We start from the raw sequence: 20,348 nt of genomic DNA, 5'->3' as shown, positions 1-20,348 counted from the left end.
TTCAGGTCTACACAAACGGTGTAAAACACTGTACATTCAAACATCGTATTCCTCTGGAGAAAGTTTCTGCGATTACCTTTAATGGTGATATTTCCTCCCTCCTCTGTGGGTTTATTCAAGTAAGTAATAAAGTTGTTGTCATTAATGTTCCTAATGTAGTTTGATTATTTGAATTGCTTTGTTTTCTGGGCACAGCACAGATTTAAACATCATGCTCGATATTTTTCATTTATCACCAGAAATGGACGTGTCCTTCATTGTTCATTAAAGAGAAGAGATCTGTACTGATGGGAAGTGGAAGCTCAACATTTATCCCATTAGAGATTTCTAATGCAGTCAGCAACCCAGTAAGTAAAATATCAGCCAGAAAGCCATGACAGACATTAGTCAAAAACACAACTTAAATTCACACAAGTTATTTTCTCATCACATGGATCTGTTCTTCTACTTGACATGGTGTATATTTAATTGTGCACATGGACTGTTCTCTTCACAGGCAGTTCCCTATGTGGGTGAAATTGCAGGAGGAATAAGACAAGATGTAGCTGTAGTTTTCCAAGGAACTGTTCCTGTCGATGCAAAGAGGTACGCTCTAAAAATACTTTGAAAAATAAGAAATTAAGAAAAAGACACTTACAATTTTTGACAGTCTTTTCTTTTTTGTTCCTTTAATTCTAATCCATAAAACTTCCCCATAATGGTGGCAAATAATTTGCAAAATTTTGTTTTTCTTCAAAGCTTTGAAATAAATTTCAAAACGGGGCCAGCCGATGGTGATGACATCGCTTTTCACTACAAGCCTGTTTTTGGGGCAAATACCAACCTGAACAGCTTCAGAAATGGAAACTGGGAGAAGATGGAAACTGCACCTGTTAAAAACTTCACCCAGGGAGGAGCCTTTATCATTCTTTTCGTCATCAACGCTGAGGGCTATGAGGTGTGTTCTAATATTTTATAATAATTTTTATATTTTTGTAATTAAAGGAATAATGGAATCAATAATCAAATGTATCTTCTGTCTCCAGGTCTATGTGAATGGCTTTAAGCATTGCACATTCAAGCATCGCATTCCTCTAGATAAACTTTCTACATTTAACGTTCGTGGAGACGTTTCCCTGCAAGTCTGTGGTTTAATTGATGTATGTTTGCAAGTTTCTCTTTGTTAATATTGTAAATGTTTATTTCCTTACAGATTTTCTTGTCAAGCTGAAACTTAGTAACATGCTGAATATTTTAATTTTTACCACAGGGCTGGAGCACTACTCCATCCTTTACAGAACTAAAGAAAATCACAGCCACACAGACCTCAACCTCGTGTGCAACATCCATGCCTTTAGAGATTTCACATCCAATCAGTAACCCAGTAAGTAATCCAGTATGTGACATGGACAGAGAACCAGAAAATATCAGTGGGAATGTTTAAAACTCACTTAACTTGCTCTATAATAATGTACAAATCGTGAGTTTTTAAATTAGGCCTTATAATATTTGTGCTAACTTGACATGGTACCCTAATTATGCAATTTACATTGTTCTGTCTCCAGAAACTTCCCTATGTTGGAAAAATCCCAGGAGGGTTTAAACAAGACATGGCTGTATTCTTACAAGGGACTCTTCCTGCTGAGGCGAAGAGGTACGCTCCTAAACCCTCCTGAATACAATAGTAGAAAAACAACATATAAATTCTACAGTTGTCAAAACTTCAGCTTCAGATTTTTTTTATTGATTAAATAAGAGTTAATCTATTAAAAGACGAACATTTGTAATGCTTTTGATTGTCTTCACAGCTTTGTAATGAATTTTAAAACTGGAACATCTGATGCTGATGACACCGCTTTTCACTACAACCCTCGCATTGGTGATCGTACCGCCCTGAACACCTGCAGAAGTGGAAGCTGGGAAACAGAGGAATATGCTACTGATAAACCCTTCACCAAGGGAGGAGTCTTCCAGATTTTTGTTGCCATTAAATCAGACGGCTATGAGGTATGTTTTTTATAATGTGCAGCAGGATTCTGAAAATCAGAGAATCATGTAACTTAATAGATTTTACCAATTATTTTTCAGGTCTACACAAACGGTGTAAAACACTGTACATTCAAACATCGTATTCCTCTGGAGAAAGTTTCAGCGATTACCTTTAATGGTGATATTTCCTCCCTCCTCTGTGGGTTTATTCAAGTAAGTAATAAAGTGGTTGTCATCAATGTTCCTAATGTAGTTTGATTATTTGAATTGCTTTGTTTTCTGGGCACAGCACAGATTTAAACATCATGCTCGATATTTTTCATTTATCACCAGAAATGGACGTGTCCTTCATTGTTCATTAAAGAGAAGAGATCTGTACTGATGGGAAGTGGAAGCTCAACATTTATCCCATTAGAGATTTCTAATGCAGTCAGCAACCCAGTAAGTAAAATATCAGCCAGAAAGCCATGACAGACATTAGTCAAAAACACAACTTAAATTCACACAAGTTATTTTCTCATCACATGGATCTGTTCTTCTACTTGACATGGTGTATATTTAATTGTGCACATGGACTGTTCTCTTCACAGGCAGTTCCCTATGTGGGTGACATTGCAGGAGGAATAAGACAAGATGTAGCTGTAGTTTTCCAAGGAACTGTTCCTGTCGATGCAAAGAGGTACGCTCTAAAAATACTTTGAAAAATAAGAAATTAAGCAAAATACACTTACAATTTTTGGCATTCTTTTCTTTTTTGTAGCTTTAATTCTAATCCATAAAACTTCACCATAATGGTGGCAAATAATTTGCAAAATTTTGTTTTTCTTCAAAGCTTTGAAATAAATTTCAAAACGGGGCCAGCCGATGGTGATGACATCGCTTTTCACTACAAGCCTGTTTTCGGGGCAAATACCAACCTGAACAGCTTCAGAAATGGAAACTGGGAGAAGATGGAAACTGCACCTGTTAAAAACTTCACGCAGGGAGGAGCCTTTATCATTCTTTTCGTCATCAACGCTGAGGGCTATGAGGTGTGTTCTAATATTTTATAATAATTTTAATACTTTTGTAATTAAAGGAATAATGGAATCAATAATCAAATGTATCTTCTGTCTCCAGGTCTATGTGAATGGCTTTAAGCATTGCACATTCAAGCATCGCATTCCTCTAGATAAACTTTCTACATTTAACGTTCGTGGAGACGTTTCCCTGCAAGTCTGTGGTTTAATTGATGTATGTTTGCAAGTTTCTCTTTGTTAATATTGTAAATGTTTATTTCCTTACAGATTTTCTTGTCAAGCTGAAACTTAGTAACATGCTGAATATTTAAATTTTTACCACAGGGCTGGAGCACTACTCCATCCTTTACAGAACTAAAGAAAATCACAGCCACACAGACCTCAACCTCGTGTGCAACATCCATGCCTTTAGAGATTTCACATCCAATCAGTAACCCAGTAAGTAATCCAGTATGTGACATGGACAGAGAACCAGAAAATATCAGTGGGAATGTTTAAAACTCACTTAACTTGCTCTATAATAATGTACAAATCGTGAGTTTTTACATTAGCCTTATAATATTTGTGCTTACTTGACATGGTACCCTAATTATGCAATTTACATTGTTCTGTCTCCAGAAACTTCCCTATGTTGGTAAAATCCCAGGAGGGTTTAAACAAGACATGGCTGTATTCTTACAAGGGACGCTTCCTGCTGAGGCGAAGAGGTACGCTCCTAAACCCTCCTGAATACAATAGTAGAAAAACAACATATAAATTCTACAGTTGTCAAAACTTCAGCTTCAGATTTTTTTTATTGATTAAATAAGAGTTAATCTATTAAAAGACGAACATTTGTAATGCTTTTGATTGTCTTCACAGCTTTGTAATGAATTTTAAAACTGGAACATCTGATGCTGATGACACCGCTTTTCACTACAAACCTTGCATTGGTGATCGTACCGTCCTGAACTCCTGCAGAAGTGGAAGCTGGGAAACAGAGGAATCTGCTACTGATAAACCCTTCACCAAGGGAGGAGTCTTCCAGATCTTTGTTGCCATTAAATCAAACGGCTATGAGGTATGTTTTTTATAATGTGCAGCAGGATTCGGGAAATCAGAGAATCATGTAATTCAATACATTTGACCAATTATTTTTCAGGTCTACACAAACGGTGTAAAACACTGTACATTCAAACATCGTATTCCTCTGGAGAAAGTTTCTGCGATTACCTTTAATGGTGATATTTCCTCCCTCCTCTGTGGGTTTATTCAAGTAAGTAATAAAGTTGTTGTCATTAATGTTCCTAATGTAGTTTGATTATTTGAATTGCTTTGTTTTCTGGGCACAGCACAGATTTAAACATCATGCTCGATATTTTTCATTTATCACCAGAAATGGACGTGTCCTTCATTGTTCATTAAAGAGAAGAGATCTGTACTGATGGGAAGTGGAAGCTCAACATTTATCCCATTAGAGATTTCTAATGCAGTCAGCAACCCAGTAAGTAAAATATCAGCCAGAAAGCCATGACAGACATTAGTCAAAAACACAACTTAAATTCACACAAGTTATTTTCTCATCACATGGATCTGTTCTTCTACTTGACATGGTGTATATTTAATTGTGCACATGGACTGTTCTCTTCACAGGCAGTTCCCTATGTGGGTGACATTGCAGGAGGAATGAGACAAGATGTAGCTGTAGTTTTCCAAGGAACTGTTCCTGTCGATGCAAAGAGGTACGCTCTAAAAATACTTTGAAAAATAAGAAATTAAGCAAAATACACTTAAAATTTTTGGCATTCTTTTCTTTTTTGTACCTTTAATTCTAATCCATAAAACTTCACCATAATGGTGGCAAATAATTTGCAAAATTTTGTTTTTCTTCAAAGCTTTGAAATAAATTTCAAAACGGGGCCAGCCGATGGTGATGACATCGCTTTTCACTACAAGCCTGTTTTCGGGGCAAATACCAACCTGAACAGCTTCAGAAATGGAAACTGGGAGAAGATGGAAACTGCACCTGTTAAAAACTTCACGCAGGGAGGAGCCTTTATCATTCTTTTCGTCATCAACGCTGAGGGCTATGAGGTGTGTTCTAATATTTTATAATAATTTTAATACTTTTGTAATTAAAGGAATAATGGAATCAATAATCAAATGTATCTTCTGTCTCCAGGTCTATGTGAATGGCTTTAAGCATTGCACATTCAAGCATCGCATTCCTCTAGATAAACTTTCTACATTTAACGTTCGTGGAGACGTTTCCCTGCAAGTCTGTGGTTTAATTGATGTATGTTTGCAAGTTTCTCTTTGTTAATATTGTAAATGTTTATTTCCTTACAGATTTTCTTGTCAAGCTGAAACTTAGTAACATGCTGAATATTTAAATTTTTACCACAGGGCTGGAGCACTACTCCATCCTTTACAGAACTAAAGAAAATCACAGCCACACAGACCTCAACCTCGTGTGCAACATCCATGCCTTTAGAGATTTCACATCCAATCAGTAACCCAGTAAGTAATCCAGTATGTGACATGGACAGAGAACCAGAAAATATCAGTGGGAATGTTTAAAACTCACTTAACTTGCTCTATAATAATGTACAAATCGTGAGTTTTTACATTAGGCCTTATAATATTTGTGCTTACTTGACATGGTACCCTAATTATGCAATTTACATTGTTCTGTCTCCAGAAACTTCCCTATGTTGGTAAAATCCCAGGAGGGTTTAAACAAGACATGGCTGTATTCTTACAAGGGACTCTTCCTGCTGAGGCGAAGAGGTACGCTCCTAAACCCTCCTGAATACAATAGTAGAAAAACAACATATAAATTCTACAGTTGTCAAAACTTCAGCTTCAGATTTTTTTTATTGATTAAATAAGAGTTAATCTATTAAAAGACGAACATTTGTAATGCTTTTGATTGTCTTCACAGCTTTGTAATGAATTTTAAAACTGGAACATCTGATGCTGATGACACCGCTTTTCACTACAAACCTTGCATTGGTGATCGTACCGTCCTGAACTCCTGCAGAAGTGGAAGCTGGGAAACAGAGGAATCTGCTACTGATAAACCCTTCACCAAGGGAGGAGTCTTCCAGATCTTTGTTGCCATTAAATCAAACGGCTATGAGGTATGTTTTTTATAATGTGCAGCAGGATTCGGGAAATCAGAGAATCATGTAATTCAATACATTTGACCAATTATTTTTCAGGTCTACACAAACGGTGTAAAACACTGTACATTCAAACATCGTATTCCTCTGGAGAAAGTTTCTGCGATTACCTTTAATGGTGATATTTCCTCCCTCCTCTGTGGGTTTATTCAAGTAAGTAATAAAGTTGTTGTCATTAATGTTCCTAATGTAGTTTGATTATTTGAATTGCTTTGTTTTCTGGGCACAGCACAGATTTAAACATCATGCTCGATATTTTTCATTTATCACCAGAAATGGACGTGTCCTTCATTGTTCATTAAAGAGAAGAGATCTGTACTGATGGGAAGTGGAAGCTCAACATTTATCCCATTAGAGATTTCTAATGCAGTCAGCAACCCAGTAAGTAAAATATCAGCCAGAAAGCCATGACAGACATTAGTCAAAAACACAACTTAAATTCACACAAGTTATTTTCTCATCACATGGATCTGTTCTTCTACTTGACATGGTGTATATTTAATTGTGCACATGGACTGTTCTCTTCACAGGCAGTTCCCTATGTGGGTGAAATTGCAGGAGGAATAAGACAAGATGTAGCTGTAGTTTTCCAAGGAACTGTTCCTGTCGATGCAAAGAGGTACGCTCTAAAAATACTTTGAAAAATAAGAAATTAAGCAAAATACACTTAAAATTTTTGGCATTCTTTTCTTTTTTGTACCTTTAATTCTAATCCATAAAACTTCACCATAATGGTGGCAAATAATTTGCAAAATTTTGTTTTTCTTCAAAGCTTTGAAATAAATTTCAAAACGGGGCCAGCCGATGGTGATGACATCGCTTTTCACTACAAGCCTGTTTTCGGGGCAAATACCAACCTGAACAGCTTCAGAAATGGAAACTGGGAGAAGATGGAAACTGCACCTGTTAAAAACTTCACGCAGGGAGGAGCCTTTATCATTCTTTTCGTCATCAACGCTGAGGGCTATGAGGTGTGTTCTAATATTTTATAATAATTTTTATATTTTTGTAATTAAAGGAATAATGGAATCAATAATCAAATGTATCTTCTGTCTCCAGGTCTATGTGAATGGCTTTAAGCATTGCACATTCAAGCATCGCATTCCTCTAGATAAACTTTCTACATTTAACGTTCGTGGAGACGTTTCCCTGCAAGTCTGTGGTTTAATTGATGTATGTTTGCAAGTTTCTCTTTGTTAATATTGTAAATGTTTATTTCCTTACAGATTTTCTTGTCAAGCTGAAACTTAGTAACATGCTGAATATTTTAATTTTTACCACAGGGCTGGAGCACTACTCCATCCTTTACAGAACTAAAGAAAATCACAGCCACACAGACCTCAACCTCGTGTGCAACATCCATGCCTTTAGAGATTTCACATCCAATCAGTAACCCAGTAAGTAATCCAGTATGTGACATGGACAGAGAACCAGAAAATATCAGTGGGAATGTTTAAAACTCACTTAACTTGCTCTATAATAATGTACAAATCGTGAGTTTTTACATTAGGCCTTATAATATTTGTGCTTACTTGACATGGTACCCTAATTATGCAATTTACATTGTTCTGTCTCCAGAAACTTCCCTATGTTGGAAAAATCCCAGGAGGGTTTAAACAAGACATGGCTGTATTCTTACAAGGGACTCTTCCTGCTGAGGCGAAGAGGTACGCTCCTAAACCCTCCTGAATACAATAGTAGAAAAACAACATATAAATTCTACAGTTGTCAAAACTTCAGCTTCAGATTTTTTTTATTGATTAAATAAGAGTTAATCTATTAAAAGACGAACATTTGTAATGCTTTTGATTGTCTTCACAGCTTTGTAATGAATTTTAAAACTGGAACATCTGATGCTGATGACACCGCTTTTCACTACAACCCTCGCATTGGTGATCGTACCGTCCTGAACTCCTGCAGAAGTGGAAGCTGGGAAACAGAGGAATATGCTACTGATAAACCCTTCACCAAGGGAGGAGTCTTCCAGATTTTTGTTGCCATTAAATCAGACGGCTATGAGGTATGTTTTTTATAATGTGCAGCAGGATTCTGAAAATCAGAGAATCATGTAACTTAATAGATTTTACCAATTATTTTTCAGGTCTACACAAACGGTGTAAAACACTGTACATTCAAACATCGTATTCCTCTGGAGAAAGTTTCAGCGATTACCTTTAATGGTGATATTTCCTCCCTCCTCTGTGGGTTTATTCAAGTAAGTAATAAAGTAGTTGTCATTTATGTTCCTAATGTAGTTTGATTATTTGAATTGCTTTGTTTTCTGGGCACAGCACAGATTTAAACATCATGCTCGATATTTTTCATTTATCACCAGAAATGGACGTGTCCTTCATTGTTCATTAAAGAGAAGAGATCTGTACTGATGGGAAGTGGAAGCTCAACATTTATCCCATTAGAGATTTCTAATGCAGTCAGCAACCCAGTAAGTAAAATATCAGCCAGAAAGCCATGACAGACATTAGTCAAAAACACAACTTAAATTCACACAAGTTATTTTCTCATCACATGGATCTGTTCTTCTACTTGACATGGTGTATATTTAATTGTGCACATGGACTGTTCTCTTCACAGGCAGTTCCCTATGTGGGTGACATTGCAGGAGGAATGAGACAAGATGTAGCTGTAGTTTTCCAAGGAACTGTTCCTGTCGATGCAAAGAGGTACGCTCTAAAAATACTTTGAAAAATAAGAAATTAAGCAAAATACACTTACAATTTTTGGCATTCTTTTCTTTTTTGTACCTTTAATTCTAATCCATAAAACTTCACCATAATGGTGGCAAATAATTTGCAAAATTTTGTTTTTCTTCAAAGCTTTGAAATAAATTTCAAAACGGGGCCAGCCGATGGTGATGACATCGCTTTTCACTACAAGCCTGTTTTCGGGGCAAATACCAACCTGAACAGCTTCAGAAATGGAAACTGGGAGAAGATGGAAACTGCACCTGTTAAAAACTTCACGCAGGGAGGAGCCTTTATCATTCTTTTCGTCATCAACGCTGAGGGCTATGAGGTGTGTTCTAATATTTTATTATAATTTTAATACTTTCGTAATTAAAGGAATAATGGAATCAATAATCAAATGTATCTTCTGTCTCCAGGTCTATGTGAATGGCTTTAAGCATTGCACATTCAAGCATCGCATTCCTCTAGATAAACTTTCTACATTTAACGTTCGTGGAGACGTTTCCCTGCAAGTCTGTGGTTTAATTGATGTATGTTTGCAAGTTTCTCTTTGTTAATATTGTAAATGTTTATTTCCTTACAGATTTTCTTGTCAAGCTGAAACTTAGTAACATGCTGAATATTTTAATTTTTACCACAGGGCTGGAGCACTACTCCATCCTTTACAGAACTAAAGAAAATCACAGCCACACAGACCTCAACCTCGTGTGCAACATCCATGCCTTTAGAGATTTCACATCCAATCAGTAACCCAGTAAGTAATCCAGTATGTGACATGGACAGAGAACCAGAAAATATCAGTGGGAATGTTTAAAACTCACTTAACTTGCTCTATAATAATGTACAAATCGTGAGTTTTTACATTAGGCCTTATAATATTTGTGCTTACTTGACATGGTACCCTAATTATGCAATTTACATTGTTCTGTCTCCAGAAACTTCCCTATGTTGGTAAAATCCCAGGAGGGTTTAAACAAGACATGGCTGTATTCTTACAAGGGACTCTTCCTGCTGAGGCGAAGAGGTACGCTCCTAAACCCTCCTGAATACAATAGTAGAAAAACAACATATAAATTCTACAGTTGTCAAAACTTCAGCTTCAGATTTTTTTTATTAATTAAATAAGAGTTAATCTATTAAAAGACGAACATTTGTAATGCTTTTGATTGTCTTCACAGCTTTGTAATGAATTTTAAAACTGGAACATCTGATGCTGATGACACCGCTTTTCACTACAACCCTCGCATTGGTGATCGTACCGCCCTGAACACCTGCAGAAGTGGAAGCTGGGAAACAGAGGAATCTGCTACTGATAAACCCTTCACCAAGGGAGGAGTCTTCCAGATCTTTGTTGCCATTAAATCAAACGGCTATGAGGTATGTTTTTTATAATGTGCAGCAGGATTCGGGAAATCAGAGAATCATGTAATTCAATACATTTGACCAATTATTTTTCAGGTCTACACAAACGGTGTAAAACACTGTACATTCAAACATCGTATTCCTCTGGAGAAAGTTTCTGCGATTACCTTTAATGGTGATATTTCCTCCCTCCTCTGTGGGTTTATTCAAGTAAGTAATAAAGTTGTTGTCATTAATGTTCCTAATGTAGTTTGATTATTTGAATTGCTTTGTTTTCTGGGCACAGCACAGATTTAAACATCATGCTCGATATTTTTCATTTATCACCAGAAATGGACGTGTCCTTCATTGTTCATTAAAGAGAAGAGATCTGTACTGATGGGAAGTGGAAGCTCAACATTTATCCCATTAGAGATTTCTAATGCAGTCAGCAACCCAGTAAGTAAAATATCAGCCAGAAAGCCATGACAGACATTAGTCAAAAACACAACTTAAATTCACACAAGTTATTTTCTCATCACATGGATCTGTTCTTCTACTTGACATGGTGTATATTTAATTGTGCACATGGACTGTTCTCTTCACAGGCAGTTCCCTATGTGGGTGAAATTGCAGGAGGAATAAGACAAGATGTAGCTGTAGTTTTCCAAGGAACTGTTCCTGTCGATGCAAAGAGGTACGCTCTAAAAATACTTTGAAAAATAAGAAATTAAGCAAAATACACTTAAAATTTTTGGCATTCTTTTCTTTTTTGTACCTTTAATTCTAATCCATAAAACTTCACCATAATGGTGGCAAATAATTTGCAAAATTTTGTTTTTCTTCAAAGCTTTGAAATAAATTTCAAAACGGGGCCAGCCGATGGTGATGACATCGCTTTTCACTACAAGCCTGTTTTCGGGGCAAATACCAACCTGAACAGCTTCAGAAATGGAAACTGGGAGAAGATGGAAACTGCACCTGTTAAAAACTTCACACAGGGAGGAGCCTTTATCATTCTTTTCGTCATCAACGCTGAGGGCTATGAGGTGTGTTCTAATATTTTATAATAATTTTTATATTTTTGTAATTAAAGGAATAATGGAATCAATAATCAAATGTATCTTCTGTCTCCAGGTCTATGTGAATGGCTTTAAGCATTGCACATTCAAGCATCGCATTCCTCTAGATAAACTTTCTACATTTAACGTTCGTGGAGACGTTTCCCTGCAAGTCTGTGGTTTAATTGATGTATGTTTGCAAGTTTCTCTTTGTTAATATTGTAAATGTTTATTTCCTTACAGATTTTCTTGTCAAGCTGAAACTTAGTAACATGCTGAATATTTTAATTTTTACCACAGGGCTGGAGCACTACTCCATCCTTTACAGAACTAAAGAAAATCACAGCCACACAGACCTCAACCTCGTGTGCAACATCCATGCCTTTAGAGATTTCACATCCAATCAGTAACCCAGTAAGTAATCCAGTATGTGACATGGACAGAGAACCAGAAAATATCAGTGGGAATGTTTAAAACTCACTTAACTTGCTCTATAATAATGTACAAATCGTGAGTTTTTACATTAGGCCTTATAATATTTGTGCTAACTTGACATGGTACCCTAATTATGCAATTTACATTGTTCTGTCTCCAGAAACTTCCCTATGTTGGAAAAATCCCAGGAGGGTTTAAACAAGACATGGCTGTATTCTTACAAGGGACTCTTCCTGCTGAGGCGAAGAGGTACGCTCCTAAACCCTCCTGAATACAATAGTAGAAAAACAACATATAAATTCTACAGTTGTCAAAACTTCAGCTTCAGATTTTTTTTATTGATTAAATAAGAGTTAATCTATTAAAAGACGAACATTTGTAATGCTTTTGATTGTCTTCACAGCTTTGTAATGAATTTTAAAACTGGAACATCTGATGCTGATGACACCGCTTTTCACTACAACCCTCGCATTGGTGATCGTACCGTCCTGAACTCCTGCAGAAGTGGAAGCTGGGAAACAGAGGAATCTGCTACTGATAAACCCTTCACCAAGGGAGGAGTCTTCCAGATTTTTGTTGCCATTAAATCAGACGGCTATGAGGTATGTTTTTTATAATGTGCAGCAGGATTCTGAAAATCAGAGAATCATGTAACTTAATAGATTTTACCAATTATTTTTCAGGTCTACACAAACGGTGTAAAACACTGTACATTCAAACATCGTATTCCTCTGGAGAAAGTTTCAGCGATTACCTTTAATGGTGATATTTCCTCCCTCCTCTGTGGGTTTATTCAAGTAAGGAAAAGAGTTGTTGTCATTAATGTTCCTAATGTAGTTTGATCATATGTATTGCTTTGTTGGGTACACCACTGACTTAAACATCATGCCTGATATTTTTCATTTATCTCCAGAAATGGACGTGTCCTTCTTTGTTCATTAAAGAGAAGAAATCTGTACTGATGGGTAGCGGAAGCGGAAAGGGTATCCCATTAGAGATTTCTGATCCAGTCAGCAACCCAGTAAGTAAAACATCAGACAGAGAGCCATGACAGACAATAATCAAAAACACAATTTAATTTCTTCTTCTTGAAATGGTGAATATTTGATGGTGCACAATGACTTTTCTCTTTTTAGGCAGTTCCATATGTAAGTGAAATCCCAGGAGGAATAAAACAAGATTTGGCTGTTGTTTTCCAAGGAACTGTTCCTGCAGATGCAAAGAGGTACGCTCTAAAAAGCACTTTGCATGAAAAAGTAGAAAACACCAAATATAGCTACTATAGTTATGGCACGTAGACATTCTAAAATTGCCATTATTCATTATTTAGCCAAATTCATTAACTGTCAATAAGACTCAATGATCATGCTTAATGTATGGAAATATAATAGTTATAGAAAATTTCTCTTTACAGCTTTGAAATAAATTTCAAAACCAGCCCAGCTGATGGTCATGACATCGCTTTTCACTACAAGCCTGTTATTGGTGAGCATACCGCCCTGAACAGCTTCAGAAATGGAAGCTGGGAGACGGTGGAAACTGCAACTGATGAACCATTCAGGTTTGGAGGCAACTTCATCATTCTTTTCATCATCACCGCTAATGGCTATGAGGTATGACTTTTTCCTAATAATCAAGAAAGGAGTGTTGTAATTAGTGGAATTTTCTGATTAATAATCAAATGTATATTCTTTCTCCAGGTCTATGTGAATGGCTTAAAGCATTGCACATTCAAGCACCGCATTCCTCTAGATAAAGTCTCTACATTTAACGTTCGTGGAAATGTTTCCCTCCAAGTCTGTGGCTTAATTAATGTATGTTTACAAGTTATTTTTATTCATATTGTACCTAATATCAGATTTTCATTTTATTAATTTATAACTTAGTTTACAATCTTCATTTCAATGACCTGCTCGATGTCTTAATTTCCCCATCAGAACTGGAGTACTACTTCATCATTTTCAGAACTAAAGAAATCCACAGGCACCTGGAGCTCTGCCTCGAGTTTCAAATCATTGCCTTTAGAGATTTCACAGCCAGTTGTTAACCCTGTAAGAACAAAAGTATTTACGATACCAAAGTATATTCATTAGGCATGAATGGCCACAACATAAATGTAACCAAATGTGCTCCTTGATAGAATTATTGCCTTTTACCTTTACCTTCTACCTCTCAATATTTGTTCTTCCATTTATGATTATCTGATCATCACTGCACCTATTTTGTCACCAGGCACTTCCCTATGTGGGTAAAATTCCAGGAGGGATAAATAAAGACATGGCTTTATTCTTCCAAGGCAGCGTTCCTACAGATGCAAAAGGGTATGCTGCCAAGCCCCACAAAAACATGGATATCATTATGTATAGTCTTTTGCTTGAGTATTCTCTACCATTAAACATTTTCATATAAAACATTTTAATGGAATTTTTTTACAATTAGGTTTACATATAATGTCTATCAGATTTGATCCTCTGTAACATTTCACAGTCCATGGTGATAGAAAGCATCACCATAATATGATCATTTCATGACCAAGCTTTAAAGTGGGAGTGTTGTTCTCACTTTACTGGATTTCTGTCAAACATAATGCTTGGTGCTAAGGCTATACAGTAATTAAACTCATGTTTTTGGGAACTAATTGCTTTGTAACATGTATTTTAGCAAACGTATATGGCTTTACTCTTTTATTTTATTCATAAAAAAAAGCCTGCCTTGTTACATGTCAAGATTTGTAATAGACAGCCTCCTTTTGTCTAAAGTCACCATTTTTTATATATGGATTTATATTTTGGGACAATTTTCAGGTGATTTATTTTTTCTTAAACAAATCTTTATTGTTACTTTTGAAGAAGATTGTCCTGTGCATTTTTAACCCAATGGCCTTTGATAATACTGTTTAATTTGCATATGTTCCTGACATACAGGAACAGCCATATTTAATGCATGTTGAGATTACCTGAAAATCTGATAGGTGGACTTCATCTAATTATGACAATTTTGATTATTGCATCATTTTTAAATGAGAGATTTCCCAGTAACTGAGTGAACAGCTTAGATAACAGCTCACAATTAAATTATATTTAGATTTTAGAGTTAATTTATCCTTAGCAATTCTATGTCAGTTTCAGGTTGTAAGATTACAAGGTATAGGGGAGTAATTATCAAGTTGTTTTTCTTCACAGATTTGATATCAATTTCAAAACGGGTCCAGGTGACAGTGATGACATCGCTTTTCAGTACAACCCTCGCTTTGGTGATCATACTTCCCTGAACAGCTTCAGAGCTGGAAAGTGGGATCAGGAGGAAAATGCACCTGATAAACCCTTCACCAAAGGAGAAGCCTTCCAAATGATTATAGTCATCAACTCTGATGGTTATGAGGTAGGATTTTAATAATAATTTAAAGAAGGCTTTTGTAATTGACAGAAAACAGTTTAGATAATCAACCATGTTTTCTTTCCACAGGTCTACGTGAACGGTGTAAGACATTGCATGTTCAAGCACCGTATTCCTCTAGAGAAAGTTTCAACACTTCGCATTAATGGTCATGTGTCCCCACTCATATGCGGATTTATTCATGTATGTTTAATGGTTTTGTACAATTAATAGCATAGATTTGTAAAAGTTTTTATTTTCATTTATTCACTAAATTGCTTGTCTGTTGACGCTAAAAAGCATTGAAAAATATTTGAATTTTCAGAGCTGGAGTACTTCTTCATTCTTTACAAAACTTCAGAAAATTGTAATAACAGAGAGTTCACCAACAAGAGTGGAATCTGGACCTTTACAGATTTCACATCCAATCAGCAACCCAGTAAGATAAGCAAATCTTAAGATGAACATAAAAGGAAGAACTCTTTAAAGATGTCTGACTTAATCTATAATAACATGTGAAATTGTGTTTTTTTTTTCGTTTTAGGCACTTCCCTATGTTGGAGAAATACCAGGAGGTTTAAAACAAGACATGGCTGTATTCTTCCAAGGGTCTGTTCTACCAGATGCCGGGAGGTATGCTTTAAACCTGATAAAAAAAATAAATAAAAAAAATCAGCAAGTAAAAGTACAACAATCATTAAGTATTCAAGAGTAAAAGTTAGAGTAGTAAACATGTGTGTTTGGTTTTGCTTAACACACTGTGTTTTAGATCACATAAATACACCATTTGGATATTTGAAGTTTGTTTGTTTTTCTTCACAGTTTTTGTATAAATTTCCAAACGGGCAAAGGAGAAGGTGATGACATCGCTTTCCACTTTAACCCTCGCATGGGTTCTACTACCGCCCTGAACAGCTTTAGAAGTGGAAGCTGGGGAACACAAGAAGATGCACCCGATAAAACCTTCGCTAAGGGAGAAGCCTTCCAAATGATTATAGTCATCAACTCTGAGGGTTATGAGGTAAAATTATAATGATAATTTGCAGAAGATTGTTGTAATTGACAGAAAATTCTTCAGAAAATCAACCATGTTCCCTTTCTGCAGGTCTATGTAAACGGTTTAAGATATTGTACGTTCAAACACCGCATTCCTCTAGAGAAAGTTTCAACACTTCGCATTAATGGACAAGTTTCCCTACTCGTTTGCGGATTTATACATGTATGTTTAGCAGTTTTGTACTATTAATAGCATTAAAGCATAGTACTTTTATACTTTTTATTGCTGTATTTAAAGAACATGCTACATGTTCGAAACCCGAATTTTCTCTTCAGAGCTGGAGTACTTCTTCATTCTTTACAAAAATTCAGGAAGTCGTAATGACAACGAGCTCACAGACAAAAGTGGAATCTGGACCTTTAGAGATTTCACATCCAATCAGCAACCCAGTAAGTTGAACAGTACATAAGATGAAAATAAAAGCTGCAGATTGTCAGGAAAATCTCTTCAGAGTCGACTGATTTACTGTATAATAACATGCAAAACTGTTGTGTTTTTTTCTATTCAGGCACTTCCCTATGTGGGTGAAATACCAGGAGGTTTGAAACAAGACATGGCTGTATTCTTCCAAGGGTCTGTTCTACCAGATGCCGGGAGGTATGCTTTAAACCTGATAAAAAGAAATAAAAAATCAGCAAGTAAATGTACAACAGCCTTTTAGTATTCAAGAGTAAAAGTTAAAGTAGTAAACATGTGTGTTTGGTTTTGCTTAACACACTGTGGTTTAGATCACATAAATACACCATTTGGATATTTGAAGTTTGTTTGTTTTTCTTCACAGTTTTTGCATAAATTTCCAAACGGGCAAAGGAGAAGGTGATGACATCGCTTTCCACTTTAACCCTCGCATGGGTTGTACTACCGCCCTGAACAGCTTTAGAAGTGGAAGCTGGGGGACACAAGAAGATGCACCCGATAAAACCTTCGCTAAGGGAGAAGCCTTCCAAATGATTATAGTCATCAACTCTGAGGGTTATGAGGTAAAATTATAATGATAATTTGCAGAAGATTGTTGTAATTGACAGAAAATTCTTCAGAAAATCAACCATGTTCCCTTTTTGCAGGTTTATGTAAACGGTTTAAGATATTGTACGTTCAAACACCGCATTCCTCTAGAGAAAGTTTCAACACTTCGCATTAATGGACAAGTTTCCCTACTCGTTTGCGGATTTATACATGTATGTATTATTTCATTAAAAATGTTTTCTTTGATATTATTAATGGCATAAAGGCACACTAATGATTTTATCAAATTATTTTTGCTGTATTTAAAGAACGTTTACTTTTTCTTTTTCAGAGCTGGAATACTTCTTCATTCTTTACACAACTTCAGGAAGTTGTAATGACAGAGAGTTCACAGATAATGGAATCTGGAGCTTTGGAGATTTCACATGCAATCAGCAACCCAGTAGGTTGAACAATACATAAGATAACCATAAAAACTGCAGATTGTCAGGAAAATCTCTTTAGAGTAGACTGACTTACTTTATAATAACATGATTATGGTTGAATCATGATGAATTATTATTTTTTTGTACTCTTCAGGCACTTCCCTATGCGGGTGAAATACCAGGAGGTTTGAAACAAGACATGGCTGTATTCTTCCAAGGGTCTGTTCCTCCAGATGGCGAGAGGTATGCTTTAAACCTGAATAAAAAAATTTAAAAAAAAAAACCATAAATTTGAAAAAGTGAGAAAATCAGCAAGTAAATGTATGACAACTTTGGAAGCTTCAAGTGCAAAATTTAGAGTAGTGAACACAAGCGTTTTGTTTGCTTAACACACTGTAGTTTAGAGCAGCTTAGTACAGTGGACACAGATAATTAAAGTGTGTTTGTTTTTCTTTACAGTTTTTATATCAATTTCAAAACGGGCCGAGGAGAAGGTGATGACATCGCTTTTCACTTTAACCCTCGCATGGGTTATACTACCGCCCTGAACAGCTTCAGAAATGGAGGCTGGGATAAGCAGGAAGATGCACCCGATAATCCCTTCACAAAGGGAGGAGCCTTCCAAATGATTATAGTCATCAACTCTGAGGGATACGAGGTGGATTGTTTATGATAATATGCAGACATACGTTTCAATTAACGAACAACTTTAACCACATTTTTCCTCATTTTGCAGGTCTACGTGAACGGCTTACGGCATTGTGTGTTTATGCACCGTCTACCTTTAGAGAAAGTTTTAGCACTTGCCATTGATGGACACATTTTGCTTTCCATATGTGGCTTTGTTTATGTACGTAAACAGTATCTTGATGCCACCTTTGCTATAATGTTTTGTGTTCTGCTGCTTCTTAGAAAAAATATAAATATTCTTATTCTGTCCCTACCAGAACTGGAGTAGTTCCTCCATGTGTACAGAAATAATGAAATTCCAAAGCACACAGAGTTCAACCACAACAACTGTCACACTACAGGTTTCACAACCAATCAGCAACCCGGTAAATAAAACATTAACAAATGGTTAGGGATAACACTTTTGCATTTAAATATGTGGATAACACTTTGTCTTTTACATTTTCAGGTGATTCCTTTTGAAGGAAAAATACCGGTCAAGGTAAAGCAAGACATGGCTGTGCTTTTTCAAGGGAATGTTCTTGAAAATGGCAATAGGTACTGGTTGCTCTCAGTTACTCTGTACATTTTTGAACAATAAATACCACATATTCCGCAATATTCAAACATTTTAAAACTGAAAAAATATACTTTTTTCCCCTCACAGCTTTGTTATAAATTTTACAACCGAGAGTAAGGACATCGCTTTTTACTACAACCCTCGCATTGGTAACTTTACTGCCCTGAACAACCAAAGAAACGGAAACTGGGATACCCAAGAAAATGCACCTGATAAACCCTTCGCCAAGGGACAAGCCTTCCAGATTATTGTTGTCTTTAAATCAGAGGGCTATGAGGTCTGTTTTTAAAATAATTTTACAATAATAATAAAAAAAATTTAAGATATGTACGATGCCTTTTAAAATATTTTCTATGCCCTTACAGGTTTATGCGAACAACATGCGCCACTGCACATATAAACATCGCATTCCACTAGAGAACGTTTCAGCGATTGGTGTTAATGGAGATGTTGCGCTTCAGCTCATTGGCTTTATTGAAGTAAGTAACATATTTTTCTGCTTTTTGAAAATGATTAGTTTCATTATTTAACATATTTTCTTGGTTTTGTTTTTCACAAGAACTGGAAGAGTGAATAAATGAACATGAGTAAGCACGTACATGGAGAAGAAGTTCCAGAGGCTGAAAAAAATACATCTAAGTTTTTGCAGCAGTCATTTATTTTTTTGGTATTATTTTCAAGTAGGTATTAATAAAAAAAAAAAAACAATCGAACCGACAGAGCAGCTAACATTTAAATCCATAGTCTCATCTTTCTTGTGTTAGCTTTGCTCTCTTAAATGGAAAAATGTCTTTCAGACTTTCATCACATTCCAGAGTTTCGCAATTCATATTTTCATTTTTCATTCATTCATTTTCTCCCGCTTATCCGTAATTCGGGTTGCGGGGTCATATTTTCATATTAAATTGAAATACTTGTTTGATACTATACCATCTAAAGATCAAATATTAACTTAAAAATTCAAGTTTGCTGTGAAGCCTGCTTGGAAACTTAACAATATCAGCCAATGGGAACAGAAAAAAAAAATCTTTATCTATGCAAAACTACGGAATGAAGTGATAAGGCCGTCCAGAATCTACTTTTTAAAGTCTGGGCTGATTTTTGTGAATGGTAGCTTGTTTGGGCAACAATCTACATTAGAAAAGTTTTGGTTTGTTTAAGCTTGCATTATGATTCTCCATTAGAGAGACTAAAAAATGGGAATTCAGGAAACATAAGGTGTCTTGCTTTACTTTTCATGTGTGCTAAAGGGCAAAAATTGGCTAATTTATAGTCCTGTTTTAGGTAACTTGTGGGGTAGTTTGGTGAAAACAACCTCCATATATGTCAGACCTTTTTCTTCCTTCAGGTTCACTGGTAAATCTGTTCTGAAATCTTTAATTGTTTAACTGATTTGCTGTTGAATTTCTGTTTATTCTCAATAAACAATAAGAATCTAAAAGCTGAGTCTCTTGAAATTTCTCTCAAAGATTTTGGAAAGTGCATTTGTGCAGTATGAAAAGCTAGAATTTAATATAAAAACATACAATGTATTCTTAAATGAAAATGTAAACTTCTCAAATTCATGTGCTCCCACATAGACA

General features: G+C 35.8%; 2 protein-coding genes across 2 annotated transcripts; both read left to right on the top strand.

Annotated features, from left to right (window-relative positions):
- Positions 1–2: 2 nt before the first annotated feature.
- Positions 3–4,062, top strand: LOC310731766 (uncharacterized protein; the record flags this gene model as incomplete). The annotated part of the gene is made up of 16 exons (XM_083551613.1): positions 3–119; positions 240–347; positions 497–585; positions 739–937; positions 1,026–1,139; positions 1,250–1,363; positions 1,545–1,633; positions 1,788–1,986; positions 2,068–2,181; positions 2,302–2,409; positions 2,559–2,647; positions 2,801–2,999; positions 3,088–3,201; positions 3,312–3,425; positions 3,606–3,694; positions 3,849–4,062. Exons 2-16 carry the CDS (start codon positions 288–290, stop codon positions 4,060–4,062), a joined length of 1,905 nt encoding a protein of 634 aa, XP_083407739.1. The 5' UTR covers positions 3–119; positions 240–287.
- Positions 4,063–4,125: 63 nt separating this feature from the next.
- On the top strand, positions 4,126–19,477 carry LOC310732700 (uncharacterized protein). Its single transcript, XM_083553311.1, has 58 exons — positions 4,126–4,242; positions 4,363–4,470; positions 4,620–4,708; positions 4,862–5,060; positions 5,149–5,262; positions 5,373–5,486; positions 5,668–5,756; positions 5,911–6,109; positions 6,191–6,304; positions 6,425–6,532; positions 6,682–6,770; positions 6,924–7,122; positions 7,211–7,324; positions 7,435–7,548; positions 7,730–7,818; positions 7,973–8,171; positions 8,253–8,366; positions 8,487–8,594; positions 8,744–8,832; positions 8,986–9,184; positions 9,273–9,386; positions 9,497–9,610; positions 9,792–9,880; positions 10,035–10,233; positions 10,315–10,428; positions 10,549–10,656; positions 10,806–10,894; positions 11,048–11,246; positions 11,335–11,448; positions 11,559–11,672; positions 11,854–11,942; positions 12,097–12,295; positions 12,377–12,490; positions 12,607–12,714; positions 12,830–12,918; positions 13,108–13,306; positions 13,394–13,507; positions 13,631–13,744; positions 13,926–14,014; positions 14,876–15,074; positions 15,159–15,272; positions 15,394–15,507; positions 15,613–15,701; positions 15,891–16,089; positions 16,174–16,287; positions 16,401–16,514; positions 16,634–16,722; positions 16,907–17,105; positions 17,190–17,303; positions 17,423–17,533; positions 17,671–17,759; positions 17,976–18,174; positions 18,253–18,366; positions 18,464–18,571; positions 18,655–18,743; positions 18,853–19,042; positions 19,131–19,244; positions 19,325–19,477. Exons 2-58 carry the CDS (start codon positions 4,411–4,413, stop codon positions 19,340–19,342), a joined length of 7,146 nt encoding a protein of 2,381 aa, XP_083409437.1. The 5' UTR covers positions 4,126–4,242; positions 4,363–4,410; the 3' UTR covers positions 19,343–19,477.
- The last annotated feature ends 871 nt before the right edge of the window (positions 19,478–20,348 follow it).

This window comes from Silurus aristotelis (assembly GCF_946808225.1).
Source record: "Silurus aristotelis genome assembly, chromosome: 10".
NCBI classification, from domain to species: domain Eukaryota; kingdom Metazoa; phylum Chordata; class Actinopteri; order Siluriformes; family Siluridae; genus Silurus; species Silurus aristotelis.
Note: the sequence above shows the minus strand (reverse complement) of the source record. Positions and strands in the feature narration are given on the sequence as shown.